This window comes from Drosophila elegans, unplaced genomic scaffold (genome assembly GCF_018152505.1).
Source record: "Drosophila elegans isolate 14027-0461.03 unplaced genomic scaffold, ASM1815250v1 contig_476, whole genome shotgun sequence".
Taxonomy (NCBI): domain Eukaryota; kingdom Metazoa; phylum Arthropoda; class Insecta; order Diptera; family Drosophilidae; genus Drosophila; species Drosophila elegans.
The window spans coordinates 16,301,335-16,314,702 of record NW_024545863.1 but is presented as its reverse complement, the minus strand read 5'-3'; the positions used below and the strand labels follow the sequence as shown (position 1 = coordinate 16,314,702).

Sequence of the window (13,368 nt, the reverse complement as noted above, 5' to 3'; positions counted from 1 at the left end):
GGCAAAACAAACAGAAATCAATAAGGAGAAACGCAACAAAAGGCAGAGACATTTTCTCCACTGGCCTATTGTGCGTGTGTGCCTTCTGTTTACATTCGCGTCGATTGTCCCCGGGCGGAGATGTAGTAGCGTGAAATATCGCAACAATGGCATCATATATTTCCCGAATACTCCTCCATCCGTGTAATATGTGTGAGTTGCCAGTCTCGATGGCTCGATGATGCATGGGCGCCGCTTCTAACGGTATGCCAAACCATTCGAAATCGCGAAAAACAAAAGACTTGGACAACGAACTTTCGGTCAGGGCATGGCAATCGATTATGGGGTATCCTGCGAAAGGCGTCGCGAGATGAGGTCAAAGTGATTTAGGAGGCATGGAAATTGGAAATTTTACTGCTTATTGAAACGCAAAAAAAAAAAAACATTAAAAATGTGGTTTCTATGATATATGTGCTTTTTAACATTTCCTAAGTTTGCTATTAATAATTACATTACATTACATTGTAGCTTTATTTCTACAAGAAAAGTAGTAGTAGTACAGGTGCAGTAATAAAACAAATTTAAGGTTTGAAATCAACTGAATCAACAATGCTATGCAAAACTACTTTTAAAGATTTTGTTAACTAAAATTCATAATAAAGGCACTTTAATCCGTTTTTCAAACAGACCAAACACCAAAGGAACTTTAGTTTTAAATGTGTGTAACGTAATCAAGCTATGCCAAAATATATTTTTCACAATGGTTTTCATCGGGATCAATCAAATGTGTAGCATAGCTTTAAAATGTAACCAATTATTAGATATACCAACTAAAAGAAAGTCAATACAATTTTTATCCCTCTCTAATCTTTTTCTGACATTCTAAGCCCTTTCCATTTTTTTTTACGGAAATCCAAGGGTTTAACACTTTCTTATCAATAAGATAAGCTTTCCCAAATCTTAAAGACTTAAAATAGAGCGTCTCTAACAGTAGCTATCTCCGCGGACAATCGCGTCTGTCAACGTTCCCAAGATTTGAACCCCAGCCTAACCACTTCTACAGGCTGTCGACCCTTTCACTTCACGCCACTCAAAATTTAATGCGTACGTGCCTCACCATACAAAATATGGCTTAAAAAGCGGCACAAAATCTCGGTAAACAAAAATGCCCAACAGAAAAAGATTTATTATATTAAATGCACGCATTTAGCGCCACTTAAGACGCCACTGTGCAACAACAACAATAGCAATAGCAGCAGCATGCCAAGCGGAGCAGGAAGTCAACATAATTCTCATCAATACCAATAATAGTTTTTGTTCAGCTTTCGTTTTTGTTTTTCCTTCTGTTGCCTAGCCACTTGTAATGATTGTTATGTTTATATTTTTGCGGAGAACGACGTGAGAGCTTGGCGGCAGCAAGTTGCAGGTTGCAAGCGCCAGCGCCAAACTTCAAATGACATTGCAGCAAAAGGCGCAGAAGCGAGCACATCAAATAATACTACTAATAATAACAATAATAATAACAACAAGCAATTTCATAAAATGCAGCACGTCCGCGGCCACAAATCGAACCAGCTTCGATGATGTTTGCTGCTTCGGCAGCCACAACATCAGCCAGTGCAACTGCAACATCAGCAAGTGAAGTCAATAACAACAGCCATGACAATAACAACAAAACAGCAGGAGAAGCACAAACTGGCTACTGGCTACTGGCTACTGGCTTGAGAGCAGGCTTCCTACAAGCCTAGATAAAAGCAAAAGGCCAGTACAAAGTTATTTTCAAATTGATTCGGATCTATCTTTAGACAGACATGGTCGGAAGGGAAGAATAAAATATAAATTATCTTTATGTAATGATGAAGAAATATTAATAAATTTAAAGGAACTTGTTCAATGTTACCTCTTTTAGTTACTGGAAAGGTTTTCATTCCTTAAGATAGTAAAAGAATTATAAGTAAATTAATAAAATAGAATTCACTTTTGGTTATCAATGAAGATGTAAAAACTTCACTTATTAGTATTTTTCTCTTTTACCCTTTGTAGTGCTAGTATAATTTAAACCGCATGTTTGATTAGACACATGATTGTTATGTAATTTAAATGAATTGAGGTCGAAGGCAGTATTTTTAACATTTTAGTCAAAATCAAAATTAAATTTCACATTTTTTGGTCAATTATTTTTACCCTGTAAACAGTGTTTATTTAACTTAAGACTTAGTTGAACAAAGTTAAAAATTCGCTTGGTCATTTTCATTTCGGCAATTTACTACGCTTTCCTCGCTGGTCGGTCGCAATCAGTGTTCAGTAGCTGATAATTACGTTTCCCTGTGGTTTCCCTTTCATGGGGCGTTTTCAATTTAATTTTGCCCCAGCCATCCTGCCTGAGACCTTTCACAATCTGCGCCTGGTCGTGTGACTTTTAACGCACATTTTCAGGCACTTTAACGCCGGCGAGCAGGGAGCACGAAGCGAAGCCAAAACGGGGGCTGTCAGGGGGTCGGGGATGGTCGCATTGACATAACACCTCATAATTTGCACTACACGATGAAGGCTGCGGCCACGCCCCCTGCACACGCACTTCGCAGCGAGCGACTTTCGCCTTGAGAATTCTCAAATTGCTGCTGACCACAGGCTGCACTGAGAAAAATTCGATACGTCATGTCCCAAATATGACCCATATTTATACCCTTGCAGAGGGTATTATAATTTCAGTCAGAAGTTTGCAACGCAGTGAAGGAGACATTTCCGACCCTATAAAGTATATATATTCTTGATTAGCATCTGTCCGTCTGTCAGTCTGTCCGTCTGTCAGTCTGTCCGTCTGTCCGTCCGTTTCTACGCAAACTAGTCTCTCAGTTTTAAAGCTATCTGCAGTTTATAATAGAAGCTCTGAAATTTTTTCCCGGTGTAGGCTTTGTGGAAGGTGGAAAAGAAAGTGTCGTCATCAGCGTCATCACGTTGGAGTCGGCTGGGTGTCACTGTTGCCACCGCGATCAGCGGCATTCGAGGCATCACCCTTGGTCTGGACCAAACCCAGCCCAGACCATCGAATTTGGACGGCGCTCGCCAATTCGGCCACACCCCGAATCACTTTTACATGGCCGCGGGGTATTCACAAGGCTCTCGTCGCACTTTCTTTTACGCGTGTCCATCTGGGATCCGATTTTGTGATGTTCACACTTTAGGAAAGTTTGGTTTGGCCACGCAGGGCCGTGAGGTGCGAAGACATTGTCGCCCGAAGTGTGGCCATCATCATCATCGTCCTCTTCAATGGCAGCGGCTTCAACAGCGTAAACAGCATTTCAGCATCCAAAGCAATTGCTTTTTGTTGCCGAACATAAGTGTATATAATTTAAATGGAAATTGTCTGGCCCAGTAATGTCATGCATTTAATGCTTAATTTATACAGATTTTTGCAGATTTCTGTTTTATTTTCGTTCCCTCGGCAATTTTCGGGTTTTTTTTTTTTGGGTTACAGGAAAATGTTTTGCCGGGTCTATAAAGCTGAAATGGCTGGCCTGGGAAGTTCATTGCTTAAATATTTAATTGTTCATAAATATTTTATCATATTAATTATGAATTTCATTTGCCATTCCCAGGAAAACTCATTTTTAGCAAGCTGCCTACAGTCATTAGCTGGAGACGCTCTAATAAGCACAAGCCAAAAATTATGATGACGATGCACAATGGTTGGCAAGAGTGTATTTTCACCTAAACTTCATTGTTACTCGTAAAAAAAAAATAGAAAATATTCATAACATTAAAAGAACCAAAATACGTTTAATTTTACTTCAACTCTTCAAAATGTCTTACCTAGATGTAAAATGCTAATTTTTGAAGCTAATTTTATAATCCTTGATTAGTTTTAAGGCAGCTTTGTCTTTTTGCCCCATTGTACCGCAAAATGTCATGCCCAAAAATGTTAATAAAACAATGATTAGTCAGTAAACCGCAAGTTGGGCCGCCAAGCTCTTCAGAATGGACACGCAAACATTTCCACAATGAAAGTAGCAAACAAACAAACCAGCCCGCAAAAAAGCACTGAAATTAAATGCTCAGGAGAAATTGCTTACATTTTTTCATTGTCTTATGTTAGTTGGATGTAATTATAATTCTGTGAAGGGAATTATCATGGCATGTGGGCCGAGTGGCGCCACTTTGACGTCTTCGACTTGGAGGACTTTGACAGACCTCCAAGCGCATCTTTCCGATCCAACTCCCTCCCACAAATACGTGGCCGGAATGGTGAATCAAGTTGCCAAAGTTCCGAACGGTTTCAGACGTAACTAATTACGAAAACATGGCCGCAGGAAAGATGCCAAACAAATACTAATTGGTGGCTAACTCGTTGTTAACTCTTACTATGCTGTAAAAATGAATAATCGTGTTATGCTAAACACTTGTGACAGACTTGGGATTGTGCGCCTGCTTTATATGCAAATGTTTTCTCCTCTATTTTTAATGACTGGCGATGCTTGATCATCGCTACTGATAGACGTTCTTCCCCACAGATAACCTGGCGAAAGGGCGTGAATCAAATTGAAATGTTTTCAATATTATAAAAACTCTTCAAATCCAAGTTTCTTTTTCGGTCTGATGTTGTCCGAATTGGTTCACACGCAAAAAAAAAAAAGCAAATGACGTACAAAATGAACAGAAATACGAAAAATTTTAATACAATTTAATTTGCTACCATTTTTTACTGCCCCTCGCCGGTTGACATTCACATTTTCATTTCGCGTAATTACAGACCAACCCGAAGCGAACTGGCCAAGCCAGAGGGGTCTCCCCGAATCGGGGTCACCTGGCCAGCTCCTGCTCACTGAGCATGCTCATCCAGTCGAGCTCCTTGTGTATAATTAGACCTGAAAGCATATTTGTCAAGTTTCGGTTTCAGTCCGGGGATCTGCGGATCGTCGTCCAGATCAACAGGATGCGATATGTTAATGACAAAAGCGTTACCTGTACGTTTTCGACCTGGGGAGCGCAACCGAATTGAGTAATTGTTAAGTTGCGAAACGTTGGAGGGAACTGAGTAAATTGAATCTTGGTCAATTGTTGTGGTGCTCAACAAAATTTAATTAAAATTTCTTTGCCTTCAAACTTAGTTATATACAAACAACCGAGTTCAGAAATACAAAAAGTCATTTATTTAGTTTTAAAAGTCTATTAATTTATAAAATATTCCAGCCAACTTGAGCTGAATACATAAAAGGCTATCAAATAATTTTTACAGTAAATCCCACCTATAAAAAGCGTATGTTGCCAATCAAAAATCAAAAAATCGTTTCAATGTAGGTAGAATTAATGTTCTATTTCTGCGATGGTCGGCACGAAAATGTCGTACTAAAATCTTTAAATTTCCCACATTAACGAAATGCGAAATGCCAGATGTCCACAACAAGTTTTGCCAACTTAATTGACTTTTTGTTAACAGTTCTGAGGAAAAAAGGTAGTAAAAACCAAAAGCAAAGCTTACGATAGGATAAGGGTGTAATAGTCGAACCCGCAAATACCCTTATTGATTTTTTGAACATTTTTAAACAAATTTATAAACTTTAGCTTTTTAAATTTCTAAAATTAAGTCTTTTAGCTTTGTTAATTTAAATTGAATAAATATTAAATTTAAACATCATTTTTTAACATTTACTGAACATCCTAAACTACTTTCATTGATTTGGTAAACGGTGCTACTCCTGGCGAGAGTATATCAAAACAAACCAACATGAGCCACAACTAATTCAATAATGAACACATATCAATAAACACACAGTGCAGCTGTGGACAAGTGACTTGGCCAGGCTTTCAAAAACACTAAACACGAGCTTCCAAGATGCCCCAAGCAGGCAACAATTTGTGCAAAAAATAAATGTAGAAAAACAAACAGAGCGCAGCATGTTGCCTGACAGGAGTAGCAGGAACAAAAAGCCACCAACAGCACATGCAGCAGCAATAATTAAAAGAAAAAAAATTTAATTGATGCATTAAAGCTGGTAACGTGTTTTCCACTCGGTTCCCGGGCCAGTTTTTTTCCGCAGCGGCTTTCAGCTAGAGAGATGACTGCTCCGTCTGCACTATTTTTAACTGACTAGGACCTCAACAGGTTGAAGAGCAGATCTCATTATGTTAGTACCGCAGTCGTGGCATGTTGTTTCAAATATTTACATTAAAATTGTTTGCATTGACCGGGCGGATGTTCCCCCTGGGCGGCGGATATCTTAGGTCTTTTCCAAAACATTTTTGAAATTTTGATTCGCTGGCTTAAAGTTTTTGAAGAGTCGTAAAAACAAATGACTTAGACAACGAACTTGATGTGGGGGAACTAGCTAAACGTAATATCTGCTTGAATAGTACTTTATTTTCCGCTGACATTGACAACAGCCGCCTAAAAAACAATCAAAGGACATCTGCCCTGCCAACAAAGTTCGCTCTACGCACCGTCATTATATCCATTATGCGGAGCTATAGGGAGAGGGACGTTGACTTTGTCTAAGATAAATTGAATTAGAGACGCCAAACGCGCACATTCATCATCCATCCGGCTTTGGGGGATGGGGACATATGATAGATAGTCGCTGGAGGGTTGTGCCGAGACCTTAAAAAACCCGAAGACGTACCGAAACCGAGGCCATACCCGCGCAGACAAATAGTAGGAGTAGACATTTTAATTTCCCGAAAATAGACTGCCAGATGAATGGCATTCTCCAGTCCTTTGAGGGTTCATCCCATCTTTCTTCTGTTCTTGTTAAGTGGCAGGGAAACTAGAGCAGCCTGCGTATTCTTCGTTTTTTTAAGGATGAGCTGGCTGAAGCCCGTGCATAGAACTCAGGGACTAAGACGCTCCGATGCGTAGGCAGAGCCTGAAAGGAGTGGAACTTAGATTTCCCCCTTTTTGTGCCTTGCTTTTGAAGAAAATTTAATCCTTTTGGTTATTTTTTCAATGTGTGGCCATGCAATCTTCGCTCCGCTCCGTTTTGTGTTTATTGTCTTGATTTATAGACCACGGAACATCTTGGCCGGCTTAGGTTGGCTGCAGCCCAGGCGGGAATGGCCGGAAAAGGATTCAAGTCAGACTTCTTGCGGCTTATTAGTTGCGCTGGATTAAATCACAAGGGTTTGAGCTCGGTTTTAAGCAGCGCCTGCTGCGAGCACGGAAGCAGCTGCAAAAAGGATTAACTACCATTTTTTAAGGGCCCTCTAGAAAGTCCTGGCAAAAGTCATTGTATACCACGACTGGGCCAAGCTTCAAACTTCATTCAACTTATCAACCGATGCCAATGAGGCAGACCAACCTGCTGCCGGCTTTTCAACAATTTTCTCTTCCTGCATCAACCACAACAACCTCAGGTTGAAATGCTGTTTGTGATTTTTAATTGAGGAAAAAACAAGAATTAAAGGATTGCTTGTGAAATCGAAGCACAGTTTACCCTTTTATGAGGTCTTTAATAAAACAATACTTAAACAAAGCCATTCACGACAAAGCGTTTTCTGTTTAAATATTTTTACATGTTATTTCGAAATACTACGAAAAAACTTAAGTTCAATAAAAAAATACTTGATAAAAATATTAATTATTTGTCACAAATAAAAATAATATTTTCTTTATATTATAGAACAAAAAGATACACGTTTGGTTTCGAATACAATATCTATTGTAATAAACATGCAGAGGATTGTTTTAAAGTGGTAAATAAGAGTACCCAGTCTAATATGATCAGTTTACTAAAACAATACCACTAAAATAAACTTAAATAAAGTTTCTAAATGCAAATCATAAAAATGATTTAAAAATGTTGCCTTTTTTGATAAGTATATAAGAACTTTTAAGTATAGCATTTCTAAATTTGTTATATACACTTTAGCTTAACTTATTTTCCATTTAAAACCTCTCAGCTAGTGTATAAAAAGGAGTATCATATTGTGAATTTCTGGACCTTTTGCGCTGTAGTTCGGATTCGAGTTCGGAATGGCTGCTAATTAATAAACGTAGTGTCCCAAGTACAGAGAAGAGTGAGCGACTGGCCACTCGACGCCGCCACAGATGCCACTTGGCATAAATGCACACTTTTAACATTTCTCGGATTCTCTAACTGCCGCGACTCCGGGCGAAACCTGCGGCTTATGACAGTTTGCCAATGTCGCCAACTGGCCGCCGGCGACTCAGAGAATGAGAAAAAATAGCAACAGAAAGGAAAACAAGTTGCAGTAGGAATATTAAGAATTGTCATATTGAAAAGTCAAAGATGCCAAGAGAGTCAATGCCAAGCTACTGCAAACCACAGCGGAAAGAAAAAGCTAATGACGTAAAGTGATCGAAGAAGATATACTCTTTTAACAAATACCATAAAACAAATTAAAATATGTTGTATTCAAATAGAACATAACTAAATGCCAATAGACTTGTCGATCAATAAAATGATACTTCGATTTAAAATTATTTTCCTATCATCTTGAAGGCATTTACATTGATTAACTTAAATATATATTATGTTTTTTTTTTTTTTGCAGTACTTCATGTTTTATATTTAACAATATCCCCGAACAAGTATTCATATTTTTCATACAGTGTAGAGTATTCCCTCAAATCCCGTCCAGCGAGTTTAGCTCGTTTGTATCTGTGTTGATTTTTGTATTTTTGAGTTATTGTTTGGCACAGAAGCGTGTCCTGTTTAATTTATAAGATTGCTGCCTTAATACATAATTCCGCCGTTATAAAATAAAAATATGTATAATTTTACTACACAATATAAGCTGGTGGCTGAAGAAACCTTTTGTACCGGGAATCATGCTGCGTAACTAATTGCCGAAATGACAATGATTTCAGCGCCCTTATGAGCTTCGCTTTCTCACCGAGTTTTTCCCATTTTCCTTAATTTAATTACGAGTTTTTATTTGGATGCGTATGCTCGATTGTTGCGCTAATTTCGACGCGTCGGTGGTGTTGATTACAACTGAAATTAGTTTGACTGGAAAACAAATTTTTTATTACACCTCTTATGTGATGGTTTAGCTTCCGCAGTCTACAATTATTTTGACAGCTGATGCGTGAATACCTTTGTTCCAATGTCTTGGCCAACGAACTCAAAACTAAGGCTAATGCGACAAGTGTCAACGGAAACGCTTTAACTGTTTTACAAGTTTATTAATTTATGATTGCAACAGCTATAAAAAGAAACATTTCGTTTACTAATTAACAAAACGATGAGGTTACATAAAGAAAAGGGAATCAAAGTGTTCTCTATTTTTTTTTTCAATATGCAAGGAATTCTAATGTCAGTAAAAGGAAATAAGGGGAAAAAGATGATTAACTAAGTGCACCCTTTTTTCTACTAGCAAACTAAACTTCAATTTAACTAGAGTCGCACATCTGCTCATAACGTAAGATTCTGATATATTTTTTCTAATATCCAATAATCGATTCAGTGCTGGGAGCCCATACATTGTAATTAATACATAATTAACTACTAATTAGAGCTAATTCAATTTTAATGAAAAGTTGGAAAAGGCAACGAATTAAAGAAAAACCGTGAAGAAATCAATTGAACTTTACCAAAATTAATTACCCATATAAAAAAAAGAAAATTTATCAGGGTCGTGTAACATGGTTAAGTTTAAATGTATCACATTAAATCCAATTTTGTAAATGCTAGCCACTTCTACAATATTGGTAGACCCAGAAAATCGAAAATGATTAACAAATATTTTGAGTTTTATTATTTTTCGTCTCGCAAATTGGGTTTTATTTTGGATGGGACTATTCCAATCCTGCGCCGGCATGAGAAGCTGTTGAAGGACTGGGCGCTCGGCTTGTTGCCGGACTGCTGCTTGGGGGCGTGGCATCCGGACTGCGTCCCAATGGCACCAACAGTGGACCCATGGGTCGGCGTGCACGTGGCGCTCCGCGGGTTCCTCGACTAATCGGTGTGGCGGTCTTGGAGCGAGGTCGTCCAGGACCGCGCTTGCCGGACATTCCTGGCGATTGTCCACTTGGAACGGGGCTGGATCCATAGTCTGTTGAAAAAATAGGGTTTAATTTGTAAGATAATAGATTTATTAGTTGAAAATTTGGGAATTTCTAGTTTAAATTCAACCTTTCCTGGCAAATTAAAGGCTTTGACTGCTAATACTTTAAATTTTAATCCGTCTTAACGGATCCCTATTTTGCAAACCTTTCATTATTAAAAAAAAAATAATGAAAATAATTTTAATTATAAACATGAAGTAATTTTACTAAACTACTTTTTGATTAAAGCTCATAGAACTTTCGGGCAATCCTAGTTTTATTAAAAATTCCAAAAAAATAATGTTAACAATTATCAAAACAGTATAGAAAAGTTGCATCTGCCGTCTATAGTTGTCCTTCCACTGCGTTCAGATTCCATTAGTTGAATGGATACGAGCAAATGAAGTTGAACAAAGGATAAGCAACTTTCTTGCTAATTCCACTGGCATTTGTCACCGCACGTTTCATCGTATCCCTTGCATTACTCGTTTGCCCTTGCAATGCATGCAATTGTGGTTTTTTTAATTGCCAAAAGTCCCCCCAAAAACATTCAGGCCCTCCTCCTTCTGGCCAAGTGTAATTTATGCAACGTTGCGTATTTGCCATTGCGATTATGTCTCCATTTTCGGCCAACAGCAATGGAACGTGTTCCTGTCACGTGTGCCCCGCTCCCCTTGTCTGGCGTCTGGGATTTTAAGCGGATTTATTCAATTATCATTTGTCCTGCGCCTGAAAACCCAACTGAAAATTGCCACATTGTAGCAGTATTTTTCTCCCTTTAAATTACATTTGTTTGACTTTAAATTCGGGAAATTTACCATGTCACAGATGCGAACTACTTTGGCGGAATTATGAATCAAATTTGCAACAATCTGGGCATCGTTACGTGTTCTTTGAAATGGGAAAGGCATTAATGTTAAAATTAGTTGTCTTTTTTCATTTCCACACGTCAAGGGGAAGTGATAATGCAGCCAGATGCAAATCTTTAGACAAATATTTGGCTTGACTTGAAGGCGACTAAAAGGGGAGTACATTGCAGGGAGTTTTTATTCTGGATGTATTTATTTTAGGGGGGACATATTGAAAATGTTTATGTAATGTATAAACGACCGGGACTGCGTCAAAATTGTCACGTACCACAAAGTGGAGGCATTATTCCTGCGGGCTGTAATCGAGACATATCCACAAAAAAATGAATAAAACGAAAGGGGGACCGGTAGATCAACCACAAAGCAGCGAACAGATAATACCACCACACTGGGAGGGGACTGAGTACCCGAAAATACTTGTTCCGGAAAAGGCAGCGATAAACGTGATTATGACAAGCGATTAGCGACAAGTGACACTCGATTCAACAGAGGGCCGAAATCCTTGTGGAGGGGTTATTACTTAAAGGAGAGTGAGTTGCGTGTCGGCAGGAAAGTTACATGCACTGGAAAAAGGAATTTAATCAATGCTGATATAAAGTTGTTAACTATATTATTTTTCTTTATGTTTTATTAGTTTTTCTTTTATAGAACTTTTAATGATTTTAACTTGATATCCTAACTTTTCACTTTACACCATTGTTGCATGACCTGAAAAACTTTGCAGTAAATTTATCTACATCTAGTCGCACTTTATAGAACTTTTCAAAAACAATCTTACACTCTTTAATATTTACTGAAATTTTTATAGAGTAACTTTAAATGAGTGAATATATTTATGAATTAAAAGAATTGGAATATCATAAATTTATTTATATATGTTTTTTTCTATCGTTCTTTTTTATTTTATTTCCCCATGCCTTTTTTATACATAAACATACTGACCATCAAAACAAATCCCTTATCATTATAAAAACTTTTCCTTCAAAAAAGAAGGAGCAAATCTAAATGTCTATTTTTCAAATTTTTCTTTAATGATTTTATATTTTTAGGGAAGTATGAAAAAATTGTTTGTCTTTAAAAATCCTACTACTCATTTTTTTTAAGTGTGCTTACCTTCTTCGTTAAGCGCGACGCCGGCGTTGTCGCCACCGCCGCTTACTTCCTGCTGTGGTAGGGGCGAGGACGCTCCCGTTCCCGCTCCTGTTCCCGCCGCTGCCTGCGTCGGCGTTGCCGGTACCGCTGGCGTCGACGTCGGCGTTTGCGTCGGCGTCAGCACGCGCTGGATCGAGCCATGTCCGCCGCCGCGCCGCGTGCTGCCCCTCGGACGACCGCGTTTTGTGCCGCGCGGGTGGTGACGTCGCCGCATCGGCGAAATACTGCTCAGGTCGCCGAGGAAGTCTGCAAGAAGAACGAAAATTTATAGGTTACTCGGTTGATAAATTGCGGTTGGCCGGAATCCACAAACATCTGGCCCAATATATTATATATCAAAAAACAAACATTAAAATGGTAGTTTCGTTACATTTACCACAATTTTATGGCTTGCAGCCGAAATGCCTAATTAATGTGGATGGCCTGACAAGGATCCCTTCTTGGGTTTCTCCACTGAGATCTCTTCCATGGCAGCACCCACTATCCGCACCATCGTTATTTGTGTCATGACCATATTCGCGCATTTAACGTGTTAGTTTTTATGCCCCAGAGACAATGGCAAAATGGCAGCAACAAACAAGTTCAACTTTTATCGTGGCCCAGACTTCACCAAATGCCAAAGAATAAACAAGCGAATGCCCATATTTCCATATTATAATTCTTAACCCACAGACAAATTACTAAAATATTTCAATAATAGGTTTATCAATGCAAAACTTAATTTTAAAAATTTCGCACAAAAATAATATAGAATTTTTGAATCAAGAACGTTATTTAAAATTGTATATTCACATTTTTGTAAGAATTTCTAAAGGCAAGAAAAAGTTTAAATAAAAATAGTAAAGCATAAAACAAATATATTTATTTATAACTTACTTTTGTGTTTTTTAATTTATAAAATGTATAGCTTTTTTTACTCAAAACAAATATTTTATTCATTTAAAATTGTCACCAAGATTTTTAAATTATTTAAAGTCCAAGAATGCAGCTAAGAAATGGCGAATTCTAGGGTTAAACACACTATTTCAATAGTTATATGTCACCGACTTTGGACGGCTTAACTGTAAATTGTATAAATAAAACAGAGACAACAAACAAATAAACAACCGGGAGCTCAAAAAAGTTGCAATCAGCGGGCAGACGAACATTGTCAGACAACAATGTTGTTGTTCTACTGGTTCTATTGCCACAGTTGTTGTTAGCTACTCGTGTATCTTGTCTGGTGTTTGGCGACAATACCTGGCGCTCTGCTCTTTTGGTATGCAACGCACACCACACAAGTGCCAGCACAGCATCATCATGGGCAATCCGATGATCATCACTTCATGATCGACATTGTCTAGTCGGTGCAGTGATCATCGCCAT

At 38.2% G+C, this 13,368-nt stretch overlaps 1 protein-coding gene across 1 annotated transcript in view; it reads right to left on the bottom strand.

Moving 5' to 3' along the window:
- Positions 1-9,671: 9,671 nt before the first annotated feature.
- LOC108135781 (chromatin-remodeling ATPase INO80) overlaps positions 9,672-13,368 on the bottom strand; it is a 37,905-nt gene continuing 34,208 nt past the window's right edge. The window contains exons 13-14 of the mRNA XM_017256641.2: positions 11,965-12,249; positions 9,672-9,990 (exon numbers count right to left, since the gene is read on the bottom strand). Coding sequence (XP_017112130.1) covers positions 9,734-9,990; positions 11,965-12,249 — 542 coding nt within the window. The 3' untranslated portion in view covers positions 9,672-9,733. The remainder of the gene's footprint in view (positions 9,991-11,964; positions 12,250-13,368) is intronic.